This window comes from Muntiacus reevesi, chromosome 9 (genome assembly GCF_963930625.1).
Source record: "Muntiacus reevesi chromosome 9, mMunRee1.1, whole genome shotgun sequence".
NCBI lineage: Eukaryota > Metazoa > Chordata > Mammalia > Artiodactyla > Cervidae > Muntiacus > Muntiacus reevesi.
The window spans coordinates 6,568,851-6,594,312 of NC_089257.1; the positions used below are offsets into that span (position 1 = coordinate 6,568,851).

Below are 25,462 nucleotides of genomic sequence, written 5' to 3' on the forward strand. Positions count from 1 at the left end.
CTTAGAGATTAGGTTTATACATATATAACTATATATGTATACCAATGAACTTTTTGCCCAGATTAATGTATCTGGATCACTGCTGTGCAACTGAAAATAACAAAATATTACAAATCAACTCTATTAAAAAAATAAACAATAGAATGAAAAACATAAACATATTAATATTTCAAATTTGGCAAAGAACTGTAATTATTGCTGATATTAGCCCTTTGATATTGATGATAACTATAATTAACACTTTGAAAGTGAAAGTGAAGTCGCTCAGTTGTGTCCAACTTTTTTGTGACTCCATGGGCTGTAGCCAACCAGGCTCTTCTGTCCATGTGATTTTCCAGGTAAAAGTACTGGAATGGGTTGCCATTCCCTTCTCCAGGGGATCTTTTCAACCCAGGGATCAAACCCAGCTCTCCCCCATTGCAGGCAGATGCTTTAGCGTCTGAGCCACCAGAGAAACCAATTCAAACTTTCATGTAACGTGAATAAGAGTAGTTATCCACACATATTACAGAGTGTAGGAAGAGCTTACTCCAATTAAGTTTCCAAGAACGGAAGTAAGAAATTCACTTCATTTTCAGGGCACCCTCTCTGCTCCACTACAGACCTTGCTGTTCTGTCTGACCCAGTGTTTCCAGAAAGGAGCTGTGTGAATTATGGCTACATGAAGTGTTCCCTTCTCCATAAACTCTTTACATCCCATCCTCACTTGTGATAGACGGCAATGATAAATCTCAGTGAAGTATAGTTTATGTGTTTTATTCAAGCATCACATAATTCACCTTCTAAGTAAATGAGAGTTGAAGATATGAAAAGTACACTCTGTTGGAAGTCATCTGTTTGGTTGTAAGAAAAGAGGTAAGTTTCTTGATCTGTCTGAAGTATTTTCTTCTGTGCTGTACTTAGCCTCTCAGTCATGTCTGACTCTTTGTGACCCCATGGACTGTGGACCACCAGGATCCTCTGACCGTGGGATTCTCCAGATAAGAATATTTGAGTGGGTTGCCATGCCCTCCTCCAGGAGATCTTCTCAACCCAGATATTGAACCCAGGTCTCCTGCATTGCAGGCGGATTCTTTACCATCTGAGCCCTAAACACTGATCTCTTGGAATCTGTACTCAGTGTATCTTCTAACAAATGATAGTGCTCCTGGGGAGTGTTTCTCCCAATGAAGAATATGGTGGTTTGGGCTTCCTAGGCCTTCCCTGGTCTCAGCACACAGCTGAACTACCTCCCAAAGGCATCTCTGCCCACAGAGGATGCAACACACTGAGTCAAGACCAGCTTGGCAGAAGTTTCTACCTTGGGGAGCACCTGACTCAAAGTTTATGGCCAGGGCTGATGTTTCTGGGACAGAGTATGAAATTGGGCTTCACTTTCTACACACCTGGGTTTTCAAGATCCTTGACAATCCTTGCTATGACACACAGCAACAATCTCTCTTTAATTGGGGTAAGTGAAGGTGTAGGAAAAGAACAAGGGCGCGGATGAATGATGCGCAGTGGATATGCACTGATATTGGTGATGTTGTGATACTTGTTGTCCTAATAATTACACTAGCATTTTCTGTCCAGGACACACCATCACCCCTCCTTACAGCCCCAAATTGCATTCTCTTACTGGGATTGGAGTAAGGGATAATATGAGGACTGGAAAAGAGAAAGATCAACTTTCTAGTGAAACCCTGGGATAAACTACTTTTTATCCCTAACATGGGTCTTTGCTCACCCTTGTCTAGTGAGATTTGCCCTGTTTCATCCCCTGATTCTTCTTCTCTTTCTGGCTCTTTCCCACAATCAAAATTTCCCCTTTTGCTCTGATTTCTCCCACCATTCTCTAATCTCTCTATCCCTTACTCCTTACTATTATTTTTCAGATATACATCTAAAATGCTGATCTCTTTCTTTGACCCATCTGGAAGTTTGCACTCATTTACTAGTCAGGACATGCACTGAACATGTCAGAGGTTTACTTCTTTACCTGCTTAGGATTTTCTGGCCTTATGCTGGCTCCTCCTGGATGGCTGGAGACTGATATTTTATGTAACTGTGTGGAGCAGAGTGTTAGCAAGAATTGCCATGGAGCACAAATGCTTCAGTTCCAGTACAGGTTCCTCTCTGACTATTCTCTGCTAAATCCTGCCTCCCAGCTTAACCTGAAGTAAACAAAATAGAATAGTATGAACGTGCCTCTGTGTGACCGTCTCTAGGCCCATCCACATCTCTGCAAATGGCACAGTTTTGATCCTTTTATGGCTGAGTAATATTCCATTGTGTATATGTGCCACATCTTATTTATCCATTCCTCCGTTGATGGAGACTGCTTCCATGTCCTAACTATGGTAAAAAGTGCTGCAATACACATTGGGGTGCATATATCTTTTGGAATTATAGTCTTCTCATATAGCAGAAAATAATGCAACTTTGTAAACCAACTCTGCTCCAATAAAAATTAAAAAAAACTCAACACATGAACTTGCCTTATGAGATGGCAAAATCAAATGAACAAAAAATATTAAAGCAAATCTGAAAGGATTGCATAATTCAGTAAATACACACACACACACACACACACACACACACGTGCGCGCGCGCGCGTGCACGTGCAAACATGCCCTTTAAAATGGACAACCATTAGCAAGCACGTGATTTGACAGAGCCAGGCTGGGCTGCTGCATGTAGAAGCAGAAGCACTGAGTTAGAGGACTCTGAGAGCCACAGTGAGTATCTCAGTCATTGTTCTTGAAAACCACAGTAATCACTTTACTGCATTTATGAGGTGTCATGTCTTTAAAATGTTCATGTTTCCTTTTCTTTCTTTTTTCCTTTGGCCTTGTCTAATGGCATGCAGGATCTTAGTTCCCTGACCAGGGACTGAACCTGTGCCTCCTGCACCGGGAGCATGGAGTCTTAACCACTAGACGACCATTTGTTAAACTGATGTTTATGAAATATCAGCCTGACTTAATGGTATGTAGGAGCTAATAATTCTTACAATCAAAACACACAGAGAGATCTCACTCAAAGTGTTCCTTTTCATCCACTAAATTTTTGTGTGAGACATTTTATTTAGAATTGAATGAAAATTAAGCACTCTGTGAAAAGACTTAATATGTTCCATGTTTTAGAAATATAAAAATGATCACGTTTTAGGGCAGTGAACATATTCTCTATAATATTATAGTAATAGACACACATCATCGCACATTTATTCAAATCCATAGAATGTCCACCGCCAAGAGTGAGCCCCATGGTAAACCATGGACTTCAGGTGACGGCAGTGTGTCCATGTAGCTTCGGCAGTATAACAAACGCACCGCTCTGGTGGGATAGTCGATAATGGGGTGGAGGTTATATATGTGTTGGGGCAGGAACTCTATGGGAAATCTCTGAACCTTTCTCTTAATTTTATTGTGAACCTAAAACTGCTATAAAAAATAAAGCCTTAAAAATGATAACAATGACAGCACATGATCCTATTAAATTTTAAAAAGATATATTTAATTTTGTTGTTTTGCATGAGACTAATCAAAAAGGAGCATTTAAGATCCCTCGCTAAGAAGTGAAAGTTGCTCTGTCATGTTCGACTCTTTGCAACCCATGGACTATACAGTCCATGGAATTCTCCAGGCCAGAATACTGGACTGGGTAGCTATTCCTTTCTCCAGGGAAGGAAGTAAGAAATCCAAAGTCACCAATGAATCATATCTGGGGTCACTGAGGGTCCAGACTTTATTTCGTTGGGACCACAAAGGATCAACTTGTATGCCTCCCACTCAGTTTCTTAGTGTAGGGAATAGAAAGACATATCTCCCCTGGAAGCTGCATATCTTCAAGAAGGTAGACATTTCATTGCAGATGAGCTTACACTCCAATTGGATTTTTTTTAATGACAATTTTGTTAAACAACTTAGTTATTTCTGTTCTTAGGTAACGAATAAGTCATAATAAAAGCTGTTCACATCTTTTTAGGCCTCTACATTTTATATATTCCCAAAAAAACATATTCAAACAATACATTCTTGTTTTCATGGCCTTTCACTAGGTAGAAAACCTAGTTTTCGAAGCTTTTCTACTATGACTTTGTTGTTGTTCAGGCGCTATATCATGTCTGACTCTTTGCCACTCCATGGACTTCAGCATATCAGGCCTCTCTTCCCTCCATGATCTCCTGGACTTTGTTCAAATTCATGTCCATTAAGTCAGTGATGCTATCTAACCATCTTGTTCTCTGCCACCCTCTCCTCTTTTTGCCTTCAGTATTTCCCAGAATCAGAGTAATCCAACTAAACTAAAAGTTTTGGTTTGATTTTCTTTTTATTTGCTTGATAAAATATTTGCCTTATCACGTCCATTTGGAGAAGGCAATGGCAACCCACTCCAGTACTCTTGCCTGGAAAATCCCATGGACAGTGGAAGCTGGTAGGCTACAGTTCATGGGGTCATGAAGAGTTGGACACAACTGAGCGACTTCACTTTCACTTTTCACTTTCAAGTATTGGAGAAGGGAACAGCAGCCCACTCCAGGGTTCTTGCCTGGAGAATCCCAGGGACAGGGGAGCCTGGTGGGCTGCCATCTATGGGGTCGCACAGAGTCGGACATGACTGAATGACTGAAGTGACTTGGCAGCAGCAGAATCCTGTCCATTAAAATATTGCTTTCCTCTCTTCTTCCAAAGCCCTCACTCCTCTGAATTTTATCTCTGGATTCTAGACTTTTTCACATCCAAGGGCCTATGTTCCTTCTACTTTTCTCTTATCAGGGGCCCGTATTACTGAATGTGTTGTGTACTTTTGTTTATTTATATTTAGGTACATATTAAAATTTCTGAAAGCATCATTCCTAACTTCTGGTCACCATGAGAAAACTGGTGTGATACACAGTGCTGATATGATTTCAGCTACTTAGAAAGGGAACTTAATGTTTGAAACAGTTGTGCAGTTGTTTTATAGGTAAATAAAAATTTGGAGTTGGTATCTTTGAAAAATGAACAATCCCTCTTGGAAAGCTAACACTCATAATCATAATGGAAGTAACCACTGCACTTGAAGGTACCACATACCCACATCTTCCATATGTTTTGCACATTCTGAATTATCCAACCTTCATAGCAATCTTGAAAGGTAGATTGCTTTATCACATATTTTCACAGCTGGAGAAAATGAAATGCACAGAATCAAGGAATTTATTAAATATTACACCCTCATAGGCAGCAGGTGGAGTGTGAATCTAGGTAGTGTGGCCTCAGATTCTATGCTAACTCACCTCTTAGACCTGATTTAAAACCTGACTTTCTTCAGTTAAAGTTCATCTCTTTAAAAAATTCTGAATTTTTCACTGACTAATGTACTATTTAGGAATTTGTACTTTTATCTCTGTAGATGGTTTCTACTCTTATAACACCAGTGGTATGATGACTTACATAATTAGTGATCTTATCTCCAAGTACCTTAAAACTCATATTAAACTTTTAGGAACAGGGAGGATGTTTTCCACATTCCTCACAATAAATCCAAATAATTTCAATTCAATGTTTAAAGTGAAAGATAATTATGGAATTATGGAAGGTGAGTGGATACTGTATTACTATTTTAAAGTTTTTTCAAAATATAGACTACATTAAAATGGGAAAATTGACAGTTTGTATTTTATAAAAAAGAACAAGGTCTCATAAGAAGAAAAGAAGCAAAGTCATAAAAGTACAAGTAGTAGAGACTGAGACTTACATAGTTCTTACTTACTATGAGCCACCTGCTTCTTCATTTTAACTGCATAGTAACCATAATTATCTCTAGTAAACTAATAACTAGTTTACTAGCAAATAGTAAATAGTGAATCTGGGATTTGAACCCAGACAAACTGACTCCATCAACTGTATTCTTTACTAAGAAATATCATTTTGCTAGATTAATATTAATGGTAAATAAAATACCAAAATTACAAAATATAAGACAACAAAAGATAAAAGATACTCAGGACCATATGTTTTCATAAAGATGTGGTAAAAAATAAAATGTGACTTGTAATATAATTTGATATACGTGTAATAAAAATACATTTTTACTAACCAAATGAGATAATACAATAACCTTTCTTTACTTTGCTTGTATGTGCATTAATTTTTCTGCAATATTCTAAAGTTTTATATATCATTATATCATTAAGTCAATAATTAAACTATGGAAATTATTGTGAAATTTCACATATTAATGTGAAAATTGTTATAATAATTCTAAGTGAAAGTCAGAAACTACACTACAATGATGAATTCATTCAAACTATATATGATGTTAACAAATATCTGAAATAGAAAAATTGTATTACTGTATATTGGAATTGCAGGGTTTTTTTCAAACAATATTTTTAGCAAAATACTCTGGAAAATTTAGAGTAAAGAGAGACATGTGTAAGTAAGATCATATATTAGATTATACACATATTGGAAATTTAACAAGTCAAATCCATAGGCAGAAAGGCTTAGTACTTTAATGGGGTAAGTTCAGGAGTATAGTCGAGAGGGCAAATAATAGTTTCCCAAATTATAGAAACCTTAGTGTATTATCCATGCATTTGTTATATTATGACCATCAGTGAACCTGACATCTAGAACACAAGAAGCGCAGGTAAAAATTGTCAAAGCATACTTCAACCAAGACTCCAGTGGAGTCAGGTATAATAGACACAAAAATGAACCAAACTAAGAATGGTTTCTTCAGCAGGGCCTCTAATAGTATTAACACTTAGTATTGAAATAGTGCTATTTAGATTTTAAAGAACATAGAAAAGATATATAATGCCTGGAATATACCTGTGTATATTGATGTCTATGTGGGTACAAAATCAGCTTTAAATTTTCAGGAAAACTCAGAATAAGATATGGCAAGTGTTTGCACCCCATTTCTTGTCAGAAGGCTAAATTTCAAAGTGTTGAAGTCATTTGTCCAAGGAAAGTACTAGTTCTGGAGTTCGTGATCTTGGTTGGAATAAAAAATTTTAAAGGCCATTCATTCTGTATTCTCAAAATGCAAAAACTTTGATCCAAGGCTGCTAACTTCTGAATCATAGATAGATCTGGGTGAGAATAGGACATGTGTAGATTTCCAGACATTCATATGGGATTAAAGGCATTTGGAACCAACAGAGCATGCAGCATAAACTAGGACTTCAGAATTCAGTCCACTTATCTTCGCAAGATGTCTGTTCTTTTCTTCTTTCTGCAGATTAAACCTTTGTCACCTAGATCTCGTCTACAGTCATTACCATGTCAGTGAATAAGAGTGTGACTGAATTCATTCTCTTTGGCTTGACACAGGATGCGGAAAAGCAGAAAGTGATATTTGGAGTCTTCTTGATCCTATACCTTGCAACACTGTTGGCGAACTTTCTTATTGTAGTGACTATTAAGACAAGCAGGACACTTGGGAGTCCCATGTATTTCTTCCTGTTCTATCTGTCCTTTGCTGATGCCTGCTTCTCCACAACCACAGCCCCCAGGTTAATTGTGGATGTCCTTTCTCAAGAGAAAACCATTTCCTACAGTGAGTGCATGACCCAGGTCTTTGCCGTCCATTTCTTTGGATGCATGGAGATCTTTGTGCTCATCCTCATGGCCTTTGATCGCTACATAGCGATCTGCAAACCCTTGCGATATACAACCATCATGAGCCGGCACCTCTGTGGTGGACTGGTGATTCTAGCCTGGGTGGGATCTTGTATTCACTCGTCAGCACAGATTTTCCTTGTTTTGAGGTTGCCCTTCTGTGGCCCTAATGTGATTGACCACTATTTCTGTGATTTGCAGCCCTTGTTGAAACTTGCCTGCATGGACACTTCTGTGATAAATTTGCTTGTTGTTTCTAACAGTGGGGCCATATGTATGGTGAGTTTCATAATCCTGTTTATTTCTTATGTTGTCATATTACACTCCCTGAGAAACCACAGTGCAGAAGGAAGGCGAAAAGCCCTTTCTACATGCACCTCCCACTTCACTGTGGTTGTCATATTTTTTGGCCCATGTATATTCATATACACACGCCCACCAACCACATTTCCAATAGACAAGATGGTGGCTGTGTTTTATACAATTGGGACACCCTTACTTAACCTGCTGATCTATACACTACGGAATGAAGAAGTGAAAAATGCCATGAAAATGTTATGGTGTAGCAAAGCATGACTTCACTTGATAAGTGTATATAGAGGAATCCTTGTGTATATTTCCTTAAAGATTTAGTTCTGCTTTATGGACAGAAGAGATAGCATATTTTTGTCCAGAAGCAAGAGTAGAGAAATACAAGGATATAAGGACAGAGATACACAGTATCCTCATTCTGAGAGGCTTGCATTAGAAAATAAAATCCATAACAATTTTGAACAACCGTTGATGACTCTTACTTTAATTCTATCAACATCAGACAATATTCACATGATAATTTAGTTTCTTGCACAAATATTTCTTCAGAGAGAAGTGGACTGACAGTGTGTGTGTGTGTGTGTGTGTGTGTGTGTGTGTGTGTGTGTTTATGTGTGCGTGTGTGTGTGTATGTGTGCACATTGATTCTTTTTCTAGATTTTATTTTAGATCTTATGAAGGTGGTCATAAGAGCTTATCCACAGGGGACTGGTACTCTACAATCACAGTTTCTCTCTTGACAACCTAACGGTTAGAGAAGATTCTCTGAGAAAATGTTATTCCGGAAATCAGTGCCTGAATCCACCTCACTAGTGTATCTACACTGATGACCCTCAAACTCCTATAAAAGCTGGAACTATCACTGAAAACTGAGACCATCCCTGAAAAACCTCTTAAAATATCGTGAATAGTTAAGAAGATGAAGGGTCTTATATTTGGCTCAATAGGAAACAACAGCCAGTCAATCAATTGCCCTTCAGAGTCTTCCACATTGCTCTTCATAAAGGAGAGGGAAGAGGAAATCAGAGTTTGGCAGCATGAATGTGCAGAAGGGAGGGTAAAGGGCAGGAGGGAGGACAGAAAAGGTGCTTTATAAAGGGAGGACAAGTAAAGGAAGTGGTCATTTTACCCAAGTAGGAGAGAAGGCGCTTCATCTTCCTTATGCTTTGAGAATCACTTTTGGGAATATGAACATTTGCAGGAAATAATGAAGTTTCAGGCTCTTCCCATACCATTAAATTTTCTCTGTTATATTTATCTGTGTACAGGAAAGAAGAATTTTTTTAAAAATTTTGCTTCACCATAACATCTGAAAACTCAAGTTTCAGGATTCTGGGAAGAACCTGAAATTGAAAGCTTAGCACTTCTCAAAATTGGATCTTTTATTTTATATAAGGTTATTAAAAAATGTGTATTTGAAGATAGCTTAATATATAAATAATGTTCACTCACCACTCCCACTACCACAACCACTATATAATCTCATGATTAAGTACTGTCATGCTATTTTAGAGCCTGAGCTTATAATTCCAATTCAAATTGGCACCAAGAGTATTATTTTGTGATATTTAATATCATTTAATACTCAAGTACTTAAGTATTGCTTTACGGAAACCATTTCTGTCAAGTGAAGACAAAATGTTAGTATGTTGCACCTAAGATCCCCAATAGCTCTAATATAAAAAGTAGTGACAGGAAAAAAACATAAGAACAAAAATGACATCTGTCAGAGCCTTTAATACCATATTCACAAGTTGTAAACTTGCTATACGCTCCCTCCAAATAACCGCCCCCCCCCCATTTATCTACTTTTATGTCTGAAGTTCCACTTTTAAAGCATCTCCGTTTGATCCTATGCTGTGCTATGCTTAGTTGCCCAGTCACGTCTGACTCTCTGCATGGACTCCAGGCTCCTCGGTCCATGGGGATTTTCTAAGCAAGAATACTGGAGAGGGTGGCCATGCCTCCTCCAGGGGACCTCCCCAAGGATTGAAGCCAGGACCCCTGCACTGCAGGCTGGTTCTTTGCCAGCTGAGCCCCTAGGGAAGCCCAAGAAGACTGGAGTGGGTAGCTTATCCCTTCTCCAGGGGATCTTCCCAACCCAGGAATTGAACTTGGGTCTCCTGTATTGCAGGTGGATTCTTTACCATATGAGCCACCAGGAAAATCCAAGCATACTGGAGTGGGTAGCCTATTCCTTCTCCAGGGGATTTTCCCAACCCAGGAAATGAACTGGGGTCTGCTGCATTGCAGGCAGTTTCCTTACCAGCTGAGCTGTCAGGGACGCCCCTGGTCTTAATAAGTTTACATTAAGTGTGACTGGTTCTTTTTTGTTGTTGTTGTTGTTGTTACTGGTTCTTAAGTTGTTATTGTCCAATCGCTCAGTCCTGTCTGACTCTTTGTAACCCCATGTCAGACTCCCTCATCCTTTACTATCTTCCAGAGTTCTCTCTAACTCATGTCCATTGAGTTGATGATGACATTCAACCATGTCATCTTCTGTCACCCCCTTCTCCTCCTGCCCTCAAATTTTCCCAGCATCAGGGTCTTTTCCGATGAGTCAGCTTCTTGCATCAGGTGGTCAAAGTATTGGAGCTTCAGCTTCAGCATCAGTCCTTCCAATGAGTATTCAAAACTGATTTCCTTTAGGATTGATCGGTTTGATCTCTTTGCCATCTCAGGAATGCTCAAGAGTTTTTCCAACACCACAGTTCAAAAGTATCAAGTTTTCGGCACTCAATCTTTAAGGTACAACTCTCATATCCATACATGACTGCAAGATAAACCCTAGCTTTGACTACACAGACCTTTGTCTTCAGAGTGACATCTCTGATTTTTAATATGCTCTCTAGATTTGTCATAGCTTTCTTTCCAAGGAACAAGCATCTTTTAATTTCATGGCTGCAGTCACCATCTGCAGCGATTTTGGAGCCTAAGGAAATAAAGTCTGTCACTGTTTCCATTTTTCCTCCATCTATTTTCCGTGAAGTGATGGGATCAGATGCGATGATCTTCTTTTTTTCAACGTTGAGTTTTAAGAGAGCTTTTTCACTCTCTTCTTTCACTTTCAACAAGAGGCTCTTTAGTTCCTCTTTACTTCTCCCATTAGGGTGGTGCCATCTTAAGTAAATAAGACATAATCCAAATATAACTTTCATTCTTTTTTCTTGTTGTTTATTCAAATTTAATATACTGGGAAAATTATTTACCCATGGTTGAATAAAAACTCAGAGGTATCAGGATTGCATACAAGATCTGAGTCTCTCATACATTTTTGATCCTGCTTCTGGCCTCTCTCTGCCTGGATCGCTATGTTTCATTCACTCTGTTATTTTACATTTCCTCAAAAACACCATGATGTTTCTTGAATTAGAGTGTTCTCACTTTAGAATCTTCATCTCATTAATCCTTACACGACTGTTTCCTTCTGGCCATTTCTGTAACTACTCAGCTCATTGGTATTAAAATATTAATATAGCTCATATCTTTTTTCTAATGTAATATCAATAGAATTCCAGTCAGTTTAAAAGATGCATGCTAATAGAATCCTTTTCTGACTGCCCAACATGAAGTACTTTCCATGAAATAATCACTTCCTGCCATTTCCTTTCACTCTATTATAATGTTCACTTTCTGCCTTTTTGTTTCAGTTACTTTTAATTTTAGTGTTTGCTTCTTTTTATGACTCAACCATCTGAATTGGGCTATTTGAAAAATATAGGCTCTTGTGTTTTATATTCATCCAAAAGATATTTATTGAAAAATGAATCCATGGGAAGGATAAATAAAAACCCCTTCTGGGCTTCCTTAGTATCTCAGTGGTAAAGAATCCACCTACCAATGCAGGAGTCATGGGTTCCATCTCTGATCTGCAAAGGTCACACGTGACACAGAGCAACCAAACCCAGGTACCACAACTATTGAACCTGTGCTCTAGAGCCTATGAACTGAATCTGCTGAAGCCCACAAGCTCTAGACCTCATGGTCTGCAACAAAAGAAGTCCCCACAGTGAGAAGCCCACACATAGGAACTAGACAGTAGCTGCTACTAGAGAGAAACCCATGAGACAATGAAGACCCAGCACAAAAAAAAAGAAAAAAAAAAATCCCTTCCTGGAGACGTGTCCAGTCTAGACCGGCATGGAATGTAATAAAAGTCAGAGGATAGTTGCACAAAATAAACTTGCTTTTGGTCATTGTTACTAAGAAAATGAGAACATCGACATAGAGGTTAATGGTGAGAGTATAAGAACCACTGAATAGAGTCACAGAGGAAGGCTCTCTAAGGTAACGACCCTTCATCTAGTACCAGAAGTTGGAGAGAAGTAGTCACCTAAGTGGGATGAAGGCTTGTTTTGAGAGAGAGAGAAGCAAAATCTTTCATGAATCTAAGAAGTGAAGTGAAGTGAAATCCCTCAGTTGTGTTGGACTCTTTGTAACCCCATGGACTGTAGCCTACCATGCTCCTCCGTCCATGGGATTCTTCAGGCAAGAGTACTGGAGGGGGTTGCCATTTTCTTCACCAGAGGATCTTCCCGACCCAGGGATCGAACCCAGGTCTCCCGCATTGTAGGCAGATGCTTTACTGACTGAGCCACCAGGGAAGTCCTGAGGGCAAATGACAAATCTCAGGATGTCTGATGCACACCAAGGGGTTGGGTGAGGCACTCAGGATGCGATTAGAGATTCAGAGGAAAGATTAACCAGGAAATTCTAGTAGAAGGCAAGGAGATTCCAAATAACCGACAAACTATAAATAAATCGGTTCATTGAGATTTTAAAATGTGTACACTGCACTTTCAAAAGTCAGTAAGAATGAGTCCTAAAAAAGCATCTAAATTTTATAGTAAATTGTGGTTTTAAAAAGTTCATTTTTTCCACACAAAAAATAAGCCATCAGAAAACGTTCCTATCTAGCAGTGGTTCTGCTGAGAGAGGGCTACGTTTCCTCATCACTGATAATGAAGCACTTGATGGTTTGTTATCCAGCTTTGTGATAGAACTATCAAACTCCAATTGGAATTATGTTAATGAAAATGAATTAAAAATAAAAATAATAAAAATAGGAATAATAGCAAGAAATTTGACGATTTTGTTTAGATTGAACTTATCCATCAATTCTCCTTTCTCATGTTTTTCTTTTAAAATAATTGCATTTATTCGCATTTTGACTTAAGCTGTTGAGATATTTTCTGGGGCATTATGTAATTATAATTTAAAAATAAGAAGGAAAAATGAAAAAAGCTATGAAGGCAATAGGAAGCTAAAGAAGAACAGAAAGCAGAAAGATATCATAATCCTTAAACTGCAAACACTATCAATCAAAATCAGATTTATATTTTTAAGAAATCTCTCTGGTTGTTAGTGGAGAATGGATAGTTTTCTTCCCCCACATTCCTGAAAGAACAGAGTTCTCTTTAATGGAAACACATGATATTCTGAGCATGACAGTCACTTGCCAACCAAACTCCCCATTTTCATCAACAGTTTTCTCATGGCACATTTCACCTCCATAATCCTCGGGGTGTAGATCAAGGGATTTAACATGGGTGTGATGATGGAATCAGACTCGGCCATCACCTTGTCTATGCGGTAGGTGGCCACAGGCCTAACATACAAAAACATACAAGGCACAAAGAACGTGATGACCACAGTGAGGTGGGAGCCACAGGTGGAGAGGGCTTTACGCCGTCCTTCAGAGCTGCAGGACTTCAGGGAGCAGAGGGTGACCACATAGGAAGTGATGAGGATGAGGAAGATGGCCACACACATCACCCAGCTGAAGAACTGGGCCATGCAGCCTTCCAGGGAGATGGTAGTGCTCTCAGAGAGGGAGTCCACAGTCAACTTGGGGGCAATGATGGAAGAGTAGGTGACATCCATGACGGACAAGGAGGTAAGGAAAAGATACATGGGTGATCTCAGACTCTGACTTGTAACCATGGTTACCACAATGAGGAGGTTTCCCAAAACGGTGGACAGGGACATGATTAGAAAGACGACAGAGGGTATTTTCTGCAGCTCTGGATACCGCGTAATGCCCAAAAGAATGAATTCTGTCACAGTGTTTTGATTTCCCATGTGTCAGCTGCTGATACGAGCTCCAGTTAAGAGTTAGAAGACCTGAAAAAGCAGCACCTGATTTATAACTAGTGATTATTTGACTTCAAGTATTTCCAGGATCTCAGGGAACTTATGGGTTTTTTGTTTGTCTGTTGTGTTTTTTCTGTCTTTTTTTTTTTTCCATTTATTCATTATCCAGCATTTGGCTCTTAATAACCTGCTAAATAAAGAGCTTAAAAGAGAGCTACTTCATTAATGCTATGTTCTTCTTAGGCTTTTTATTTTTCCTTCTCTTTTTAAACGGTGTTTCCATGTGAAATATATTTCTCCCTTTTACTTTTATTATTGATTGTCAGCACCTACCTTCTCCAGGCACTAGAATAATGCCATACAGACTCTATTTTACAAATCAGAGAACTGATTCTCACAGACTTGAGGCAACATAGCCAAGGTTGTACAGCAAGTGAGCGGTGAAGCCAGAATGTGGACCATATATTCTGACTCCAGAATCAGTGCCCTCAAACATCAATATTTCTCCTCTGGTCATTGCACTGTGATTTTATCATTTACCAATTATGGTACTAAGTATATTACAATATACCATACAACCCTGCTTTATCTTCAAATAAATATGAAGTAGCTTCTTCTTTCTGTGCTCTTCTCAAATGTTATGATGATTCTTCAGTAATTCAGTGCCTTGCTTATATATATTAAGTTAATGAAATACATCTAAAACTATAATTTCTGAATAATATATTGCTCATTAATTAAGATCACAAAGCATGACGATCTAGCAAAGACCCAGGTCACAATATAATCCACTCAAACCTGTGTCAGTCCTAGTCATTCCTTTTAGTTTTCTCTGTTCCCTAAGTGGAGTTAAGGATTCTAGAATACAATAGTGACAATTCAATAATTAGTTTTTATGCTAATTTTTAGAAGTGCCAAAATATATTGAACTTGCAGGCCCTGAGGTTAGAGTTTGCCGCGGATAACATCAAAATGACCAAAAGTCAATTCCGGAAGACTTCAAATCTAATCAAAAGCCACTCTAATCTGAGGGCACACTTTACTATGGATTTTTATGACCCAGTTGGGGGAAGGAGTTCTCATCACATGTTCCCAGAAGCCTGGGTCACCACAAAATGTTCCTCAGTTCTGGTTCAGATGATCACCCATGATGAGTTAACTTTACCGCACACCGCTGATATTACAGTGGTCTCTCTACATACTCAAACGGGCCAGCATCCCTCTCCAACATCCCACAGCAAGAATGGAAATCTTGGCAGCTGTCAGTTCTTCAGTCACATTTCAGTATCTGGGAACACCAGGCTAATTTCTGTTACAGAATGCCCTGGTGAGAAACAATGCAGAAAGATGATTCTCAAAATATTTGTAGGCACCAGATGTTGTACCGAGAGCATCTGCCACCCTCAGTTCGTTCCAAGAAGAACTTATTGTCCTTCCCTGTTAAAGGTCATGCATTTTTAACCTGATCTATCCTATATCCTAAGTTTTCTTTCTCCTCTTCCTGCCCAATTATGGTAGCTATTTTCCAATATCTCATTAGAATTCACAGACACCCCTTACAATGATCATCATTATATAAAAATCTTCAAACCAAACAAAAAGTAAATTTTTAGAGGTAAATGTCATATATTTTAACGGTTTTCTGTGTGTGTGTGTGTGTGTTTATGCACACACACCCAATTAAATATCACAGAACTGTGAAAGTTCTATTGAGTAATTTTGTTAATTAATTTGCAGCAATAACCTGAAGTGAAAAAAAATGAAATGAATAAGGAGATATTGTCTCAGAGTCACACCTAAAATATTCACCAATATTGAGAGTAAATGTTCTCTTAGGGCTTCCTGGGAGCGCAGTGATAAAGAATCTGCCTGCTTATGAAGGAGACAAGAGACCTGGCTGTGATCCCTGGGTCAGGAGAACCCCTGAGGTAGGACATGGCAGCTCACTCTAGGATTTTTGCCTGAAGAATTCCATGGACAGAGGAGTCTGGAGGACTGGAGTCCTTGGGGGCAGAGTCAGACATGCCTGACAGACTGAGTGCACATACGTGTGTATTAACAATAAATCTGAATCCTGTGACTGGGTTGTGGACGCATCATTATGGAGATTGTACGTGGCAGTAAATTATGCTGTCATGTCCCAGAGGGGCAGAGAGGTCACAAATGACACTAATGTAGGCATTTAGCTCTTCTACCTTTCAAATGCTGAATATTAAGGTGATAAATAATTTTGGCTGAAGTCCAAGCATGAAACTGAACTTCACAAAGTCCCTATTTAACAATCTTCTGAAAGATACTCAAATATGAGAAATAATTGGCTACACATTGAAAAGTTAGCCTTGGGTGCTATGTATGTAGACAAAGAACACTTCACAAAGGGACACCATGTCTCCAATGTGAAGATGGCTCTGGGCCCATGCCCTGAGTGACAGGAAGTGGGAGAAGAGTGATCTTAGGAAGATGCGCTGCGTGAAAGCAGAGAGTCGGCATGAGCTTACAGATGGGGAGAAAGGATAGGGGCCTTGGTCTCCATCCCTGACTGCGCAGTGCACTAGAGACAGAGGCACCATTCAAGGTGGCTGATGTAACGTCTTCAGAGAACCTTTTATTATGTTGGGCGAATTGCAGCCTGCTATGGGAGCCATTTTCAGTAGCTTGATAGTAGGATTCAGGTCTAAAGCTTTTTTCCAAGAAACCACTGTTGCTAAATGAAGTTGTCATTGGAAAGTTGATAAACCAAAGTGTCTATTAATGTGGATAAAGTTTTGGCACCAAGTGTTCTGAATAATTAAAGCACTGCATCATCCATGGACACCGAGAGACTGCATTGTGAGGGGGCAGTGACCACGGCTTGCCGTAACCTCAGAGAATGCACTTTTCCTGACCTGCTTCATGAGCCAAAGGCAGGAGCTGGAGCCCCAGGGCATCTCTAAGTAAGGTGGATCTAAAGAATATGTCATAGTCCTTGCCTCAATGTAGCTCACGACTCCAAGAAATTACACTCTAGAGAAACACCTGGCATTTTCATGTAGAAGTCTCTACATCAGGGAGTATCATCATTGGATTAAATTTAATAAAGGCTTTATTTTTAGAGCAGTTTTAGGTTCACAGTTTAGTTGAAAGGAATGTACAGGTTTCTCATGTAACCCTACCCCTACTCATATGTAGTATCTCCCATTATCAACTTCTCCTAGAGTTGATTGTTCCAAACAAATGATGAACTTACATTGACACGTAATAACCCAAAGTCCATAGTTTACCTTAGGGTTCTCTCCTCTTTTTGTATATTTCATGAATTTGGAGAAAAGTATAATGATATACTTTTGATATACATCCATCATTATATCAATAGTGTCATAAAGAGTGTTTGCACTGCCCTAAAGATCCTGTACACTTCAGCTATTCACCTCCCGCCCACCAACTCATGTTGAATTTCTGATTTATGTGATAGAATAAAGGTAATCTATCTTTCTGAGTCCTTCCCTCAGTGTAAGGAATCTGTCATAGGTTAAGATACTTGTAGACAGTACTCACCATTATATGGTACCAGGTATTGGGTTTACTTAGGACTCAAGGTCCTGGAAGTTAATCTATTTATAGAGCTGTTTAACAAGTCGATGGGAAAGTAAATATGACACATCTCATCATTTAAACAACAGGATATATTATTCTACTTGGTTAGGGTTTTGAACCCAGGCCATATTCAGTTGAACAAAGAACTATGATATCATGCAACACTCTAATAAAGATCCTTCATTATTATGCCTCTTCTCCTAAATTTTAAAAGTGGTCTTTAACCGAAGTATGCATGCAGGAGTATGGAAATACTTTTATAAATATTTTCCATATTGATAGAAACATCATAAACCACTGATATAATTGTATAGATCACATATTTTAATGATATCTAATAAATAAGAATAAGTCTTTCTGCCTCAAAGAAATTTTCTTTCCTTCACAGGACTCTGGTCCACGTTAGTGTTGAAAAAATTGTCTTACAAATGACAAGGAAAAAGAGGTTAAGAATTGACATTTTTAAACTCATATTGTAAGCCATGAACTCAGGTTGTTTTGAGGATTATAATTTTATCCACGTTCTTAATTGAGGCAACAACAAAAGAGAACATAAGTTTGTTTAATTCTTTGCTAATCTTGTGAAAGTTTTCATCTCTGGTCACAAATACTCTATTTGTCTTCTTTTCTGGCACATAACTAGATTGCATCTCCTTACTCCTTATTGAAATTTATGATATTATTTTGTAAATCTTAATACTGGCACATCCTGAAACCTATCAATTACACTCATAGGAAACATATTTTTATGTTCATAATTGCTGTTCATAGTAGTCAAATATCTATTGACTGGATATTGAATAAACACATTTTGAAATAATCCCATAATGGAGTGTGATAAGGCCATGGAAGTGAATTTACAACTAAATTCAACAACCAAAATGAAATATAGTAGGGCTGGATAAAAAAATAAAAGCAATTTCAAGAAGTCTGCCTATAGGATGCTATGTTCTGTAAAATTCAAAGCCAGGGAAAATATATATAGATAAAAATGTTTTATTTTTAGGACAAAATTAAAATGTTACTTTTAAGAAGAGGTGGACAGCAGATAGGAAAGTGTTTAAAATGTTTAATTATGGGTAATATTTTAGTTCTTGAGATGATACTAAGTTTACTAGGATTTATTTTGTTATTACATGAATGCCAAAAAGCAGTATGGAGTAGGAAATGGCAACCCACTCCAGTATTCTTGCTTGGAAAATTCTATGGACAGAAGAGTGGCAGGCTACAGTCCACGGGGGTTGCAAAGAATCAGGCATGTCTGAGTAGATACACCTGAGCAAGCGTGCATGCACAAAAAGGCAATAATATAAAATGAATAAATGAAAGATGGTAAAATTTTTTGGAAATGGGTGAATTCTACAGCTGAAAATTTATTATAAAAATGGGTCTCTTCTATTGGTTGGATCTGCTTCCTTTTTGTTGACTTCATTTTTAATCAGGCTGTCTCCATTATGGTAAAATTAGGCAGGATTTCCCAGTCTCCATTTTTGGTAATTCTATTAGGAAAATAAAAGATAGCGACTTTTCTCAAAAGTGAAGAAAAATTATTTTAATGAGATGTTTTCCTGAATAAGTGTCTCTTTATTAGTTATCAAAACAAATGGAAATGAATTAGAAAAAGATGAGATTTCTACTCATTGTTTGTATACATTTTAATCCTCAGACTACTTGTTGCAAATCTGTGGTTTCTTGGTGAAGGAAAGCTCTAGCACACAAAATAAAATCTTGTTTCAAGTCCCTGGTGCCTTCCCTAGATGTAATTACAGAGAGTTTACAAGGGATAGCGAAAAAGAACAAAGGGGCCCCCTCGGATCGTAGAGAGTCAGGAGTGCGAACCGGAAGTCTCCCCTCAGAGACCGGCGGCTCTGAGGTGACCTGGGGGCTCCAGCTCCTTCTCCTCCAAGGCCTCCAGCTCACACGCACGTCAGGCGGGCCGAGCCTAATATGATTGAATAGATCTCACATGTAGTTGCAGTCAACCTGAAATGAAACGTAGAAAATGGGTGTAAAGGCTATGAATGTAGAGCCAAGGGATTTCCCTTTATTCTTAGGAAATTGGGAACCTTGCAAGGTAACAGAATATGAGAGGATAAGGATGAAGACAGATTTGAGAAAGAGTGAAAGTGGATGTTATTCTAGGAACGACCTTTGTCTGTATGAAGTGTGCTGAGTTTAAGCAGGGGGATGGAAAACACAAAGGATCACTGGAATCAGACTATTTTTAATAATTGACATAATGTGTAACAGAGCATCAGTAATGGGAAAGTAACGAAAAGATACAGAAGCTACTGTAATACAATTGATATATTTTTAAATATAATAACTTTATAATAACTAATAAATATACTTTTAATGCTTGCTGTATGCATGGCATGATTGCAACCTATGTAAGTGGTATTATTTCATCCATAAAACAGATGACAAACAATCTTATTATATAGTACTAATAATATAGTAATAATATTAGCTAAAGCTAATTGTAAAGGAAAGATACTTTGTCATTTAGGCTTCATTAAAAAGACATAAGGTGGTGAGAGCTTATGGTGAACCATGTCGGATTCGTGATCTCTGAAGAAGAAGATCGAGCTTCAGGACCGGGACCAGGCTTGATCCCTAAAGAGCTTTCGTGTACCAGAGATTTATTAAAGTATGAAAAGAGACAGAGAGAGCTTCTGACACAGACATCAGGAGGGGGACGGAGAGTACCCCCCTCGCTAGTCTTAGAAAAGGGAGTCAGGTACTTTTTCAGTTGATTATTGCAATAAATCAAAAGGATGTCTCAAGGTTGTAAAGATCTTACTAGACCCACTCCCACAATTTACATTTAAAGATGACAGGATTAGAACTAACAATAGAAATATATTACCAGATCCACTCCCATAATATACATTTACTCCCATAGTATACATTTTAAGATAACAAGATTCTTCAGAAATTTCTCTTAAGGAGAAACAAGCAAGATACATTGTTATATTGACTAATATGTATAGAAAAAAAGCATTTGTCCTTTTCTCCTTGAGAGCACCAGACCCCTTTCTCCTCCTTGGGGACCCCAGACTTCTTGACAACCTGCCTGGGAATTGCTGTCTCTGTAGTTACTACTATCATTTTTATACTTATTTTGCACATTAAGAAGTGTAGAGTGCCTACCTCAAATCAGGCAGCTAAAAAGGGCAGAGCTAAGATTAGTTTAGATTATGCTTTTTTTTTTTTTTACTTCAAATACTTAATTCATGCCCTATGTCATTATTATCATGTCCATTGAGTCCGTGATCCTATCTAAATATCTCATTTCATTGACTATATTATAGCACAGTTTTCTGATCTGCTAAGCTAGAACACCAGGAAGGATAATTTAGGTACTAGCAGGTAGCAGAGTTCTTTCTGAATGACCCAGTTTCTCTTTAATGAATAGCTATTTTTTTTTATACATTCCATAATTTATTTAACTTATCCTCTTTTTTTCCTTTTTTTCCCATTTATTTATATTAGTTGGAGGCTAATTACTTTACAATATTGTAGTGGTTTTTGTCATACGTTGACATGAATCAGCCATGGATTTACATGAATAACTTTCTTTTTTTTTCTTTCTTTTTTTTTCACCTATTCTCTCTATCATTCATTTGTTTTATTCCTCCTTTTCCCTGGTAAGATTGTTCAGTGTGAAGAAGCTAAGAATTCCAAATACTTGTTTATGTGTGATTAAAGGGTATGAGAAAAATTAACTTGTTTTCCTAATAAGCTAAATAGACAAATGAAAGCTGTTTATTACATATGAGATGTTTCTGACTAGCATAGTGGGGAAAACTTTAGGGAGAACATTATGAAGCCAAAACCTTATGTCATTATTTCTTAAAATATTCCCCCTGGAATTCAGAGAAGAGCGTTTTTTCACTGCTCTGTGAAACAGGTTGCTACCAAAAGGGATGGTCAGAATCGACACTTACTCACTGTCCTCTAGCAGGTAGGTGAAAAACATTTTCCATGTTTTACTCTAGTGGTGTAATTACAAAATTAGCCATCACAAATTTCTAATATATTTCCATATCTATTTTGAATGCACTTTTTACCACAGAACTCTGCAAAAGAAACAGGTTTTTTTTTAAGATTTACTGTTAATATAAGAAATAAATGAACACAAATGAGAAAAAATGATTTTATGAACTCAATGAATCTTGACATGTTAAAACTCATTATTGTCATTAAATAATAGAGGAATGTATTTCATGTGTTATTGTTTTCAATACAAATTCTAGAGACAGCAGAGTGTAAGAAAGTTCATACATAATGTTGATATAAGGTAGTGTGACAAGATAAAGCCTCACTAGGAGCTAGGAGTCCTAGAAATAAGACATAAGGTTCATGGAGACAGTGACCGTCACATAGCTTTGGGAGAATAGCAACTTCTCCATCTCCATGTGACAACATTGCACAGAGTATTGTATATCACAGTATAGAATCATTACTCCTTATATTCTCCCAAAATAGCATCGTGAGCTTTTAATTGGCACTTTCCACATTTCAAAGGTTTAATTTGAAAGGGTGAATACCTAATTCTCAGAAACCTTTTGAAAGAAACATGGCCATGAAGAGCCTGAAAAGTATAATTAAGGTGAAAGATAATGTGCCATTTACGTGGGATGAGCACTGCTGAGAAATATTGGGTAGAAATATTTCCTTTTCATCAATATTTGTACCTGCCAGTATTCTTCCACATTTGGTCTTATTTACCCTGACCCCTCCACCAGACACCAGTTCTATGTCTAATAAGCTATGAAAAGAGAAGAAATATTAATTTATCGACATATCTATAAATATATATATATATATATATATATATATATATATATATATGGCGTGAATAATGAGCACCTTGGGGGCACTTTTTGACTCCAGACCGGCTGTTTTCTAAGGTGTCTGTGGGTCAGATAATCAGGAATCGTGGGGACAGAGTGAGGAGCTCAACGAGGGTAGATTATATACTCTTTTACTTGGACTATTGAGTGATAAATAATCTTCGGACAATCTGTTAAACTTTTCACAAAGAATGGCAAGTTCTACAAAGAAATAAAGTGAGTGTAGAATTTCCTCTAAAGATGGACATCTAGGGCAACTGAGTCAGAGGGAAGTGGACAAAGAGCCTCCTTAAATTAAGCAATGCTTCTCCCTGTGGCCTCTGCCGTAAGACAGCTCTTTAAGCATGGAAGAATTTGCCTAATGCTAACTAGATAATGTTTCACCCTTATCCATTTTTCAGCTTTGCCTGCCTGCTTTTCTTTTAGCTCTTCTCTCCTAGCTCCTATGTCAAAAGATTATCTCTTTATTTTTAACAAATACAGTCATTTTAAATTTGTAACATCCATTTGAAGAGTAGAAGTGAAGACCATATCTATTGAAAACCAGCATTGCTTCTTTTTAAAAGTACATCTTCTGGCTTCTCCTTCTTTGCTTTTTTCTGAGACTCGCAACTTTTCAGATACTTGAACAATACAAACTCTCCTGGGAATAAAACCATGATTGGATCCTTTACCAACCATCTGATGACACACAGCCATCACCCAAAATTACTCCAGATCTAAGATGCTTAAGAGAAAAATACTAACTTTTGAGTAATAACCCACCATCCTTCATTTAATACCGCAACTTCAGGAATTCTGAGTATTCTAAATAGTGTTTTTAGATGTTGGAAAAAAGATAAACTGGGATATATGAGATAATGGCATATGAAATAATGTTTATTTCTGATTGTTAGTTTTTGTCTAATACAAAATTTCACATTCAAGATGATAACAGCAGATTATTTAAAGGGTATATTTCCTGTTCCATTGCTCAAGCTGCAATAATTGGAATAAGAGTTCAAGGAAGAGGTAGAATGTATTAAATATATGTATACACATATATGATTGTATATCTTTATCTATAGCAATGATGTGATACATAAGTGTTTATGTATGATGTTTTTAACAGAGTTAAAGGTGTAGTGTGACTTTACATCATGAACCTCCATAGGCAGTCATGTATATCCTAAATCCCAAGTGATATACCATGACAAACATGTGCCATAAAATTTTTGATAATGACAAACAAATGAAAAAAATTACAAAGACATATCTCTTAATTATACATTCAACAAATTGGAAAATTTAATCAATAATGATATCAAACTTAGAAAGCTTTCTAAAAAGAAAATCTTATAGGAAATTATTACTTTCAGAAGCTTATTTGAAACTCACAGTAAACCTTTCCAGTGACCATTAAAAATTATCACACAAAGTGTTAACATGAGTCATAAAGAAATCACAGGTACAATGGCCTCCAAAAGCAGTATTTCAAAATATCATGTAACATCCTATGAATTATTTCCTTATTTTTTGCAGATTAATCATTTTGCACTCATCTGTTCTCTTTCATGAAATCATGCAGCTGAAAAATAATGTGACTGAGTTTATTCTGCTTGGGTTGACACAAGATCCTGTTAGGAAGAAAATAGTGTTTGTCATTTTCTTGATTTTCTACTTGGGGATATTGCTGGGTAACACGCTGATTATTGTCACCATCAAGACCAGCAGGGCACTTGGGAGTCCAATGTATTTCTTCCTTTTCCACTTATCCGTATATGATGCCTGCTTCTCTACTTCCATAGCTCCTAGGATGATTGCTGATGCCCTTCTGAAGAATGCCGCTATCTCTTTCAGTGAGTGCATGATCCAAGTCTTTACATTCCATTTCTTTGGCTCCCTAGAGATCTTCATCCTTGTCCTCATGGCTGTTGACCGCTATGTGGCCATCTGTAAGCCTCTACACTACACGACCATCATGAGTCATCGAGTCTGTGGTGTGCTAATGTCCCTGGCCTGGTTGGGGTCCTGCGTACATTCATCAGCTCAGATTTTTCTAGTCTTGAGTCTGCCTTTCTGCGGTCCCAATGTAATTGATCACTACTTCTGTGACTTGCAGCCTTTGTTGAAACTTGCCTGTACAGACACCTATGTGACCAACTTCCTCTTGGTGTCCAACAGTGGGGCCATCTGCACAGTGAGTTTTGTCATGCTGGTGTTATCCTATGCCGTCATCTTGCACTCTCTGAGAAACCACAGCACTGAGGGGAGGAAAAAAGCCCTCTCCACCTGCATCTCGCACATCATCGTGGTTGTCTTGTTCTTTGTTCCTTGCATATTTGTATACACTCGCCCGGCTACCACCTTCTCCATGGATAAGATGATAGCTGTGTTTTATACAATTGGGACACCTTTGTTCAACCCTCTGATTTATACTCTGAGGAATGCAGAAGTGAAAAATGCCCTGAGGATGTTATGGAGTAAGAAGTTGATGCCAGATGACAAAAGATGAATAGAAGTTTCAAGATTTATTCAGTGTTTGAACTGACCTAGAAAAAGTCCATAGAGACCATTCTCGTCTCATTGTGAAGTCAGTATAATTCCATCTTCGGGCGTGACAGCCCCTGCCCTTAAGGCTGAGAAGCAGTGTGCACACACATACATACTCGTTAGCGCTGAGTCAGTCTTACGGAGAGGACGAGAGGACAGTAGGTATAAGCAGGCTCTAAGGCCCAGGAGCTTAGATGCTGCGTCTCTATGTCTCTCGCTTGCCTGGTATCAATGTCTCTGTGGTTTTCATCTAATGTGTTCCCCACCCTCCTTCCCCTTGCTGTCTACTGTTCTGCCCCTATGTAACCTTGCCCTATATTCTTATATACGCAACTTAGTATGTCTTTTGTTTTTTCAACATTTATTAAAAGGCTCTCTTTCATCATATCTATTCAATGCCCTTCAATTAGTTTTTCTTCCCCCGATTAATACTAGATTCAATTAACTGCAGAAGCTTCATGTAGTAAGAGACAGTATACAATATAGCATTTTTTT

At 37.9% G+C, this 25,462-nt stretch overlaps 2 protein-coding genes across 2 annotated transcripts; both read left to right on the forward strand.

Moving 5' to 3' along the window:
• The first annotated feature begins 7,259 nt into the window (after positions 1–7,259).
• LOC136175220 (olfactory receptor 4C11-like) lies at positions 7,260–8,174 on the forward strand. The gene has a single exon (XM_065945546.1). The coding sequence runs from the start codon at positions 7,260–7,262 to the stop codon at positions 8,172–8,174; it is 915 nt and encodes a 304-aa protein (XP_065801618.1).
• A 15,822-nt stretch (positions 8,175–23,996) lies between these two features.
• Positions 23,997–24,929, forward strand: LOC136175267 (olfactory receptor 4C16-like). Its single transcript, XM_065945584.1, has one exon. It carries the CDS (start codon positions 23,997–23,999, stop codon positions 24,927–24,929), a length of 933 nt encoding a protein of 310 aa, XP_065801656.1.
• Positions 24,930–25,462: the final 533 nt, after the last annotated feature.

Excerpts from the sequence above, each read along its gene's own strand:
- LOC136175267 (XM_065945584.1), top strand. The coding sequence starts at position 23,997 with ATGCAGCTGAAAAATAATGTGACTGAGTTTATTCTGCTTGGGTTGACA.
- LOC136175220 (XM_065945546.1), top strand. The coding sequence starts at position 7,260 with ATGTCAGTGAATAAGAGTGTGACTGAATTCATTCTCTTTGGCTTGACA.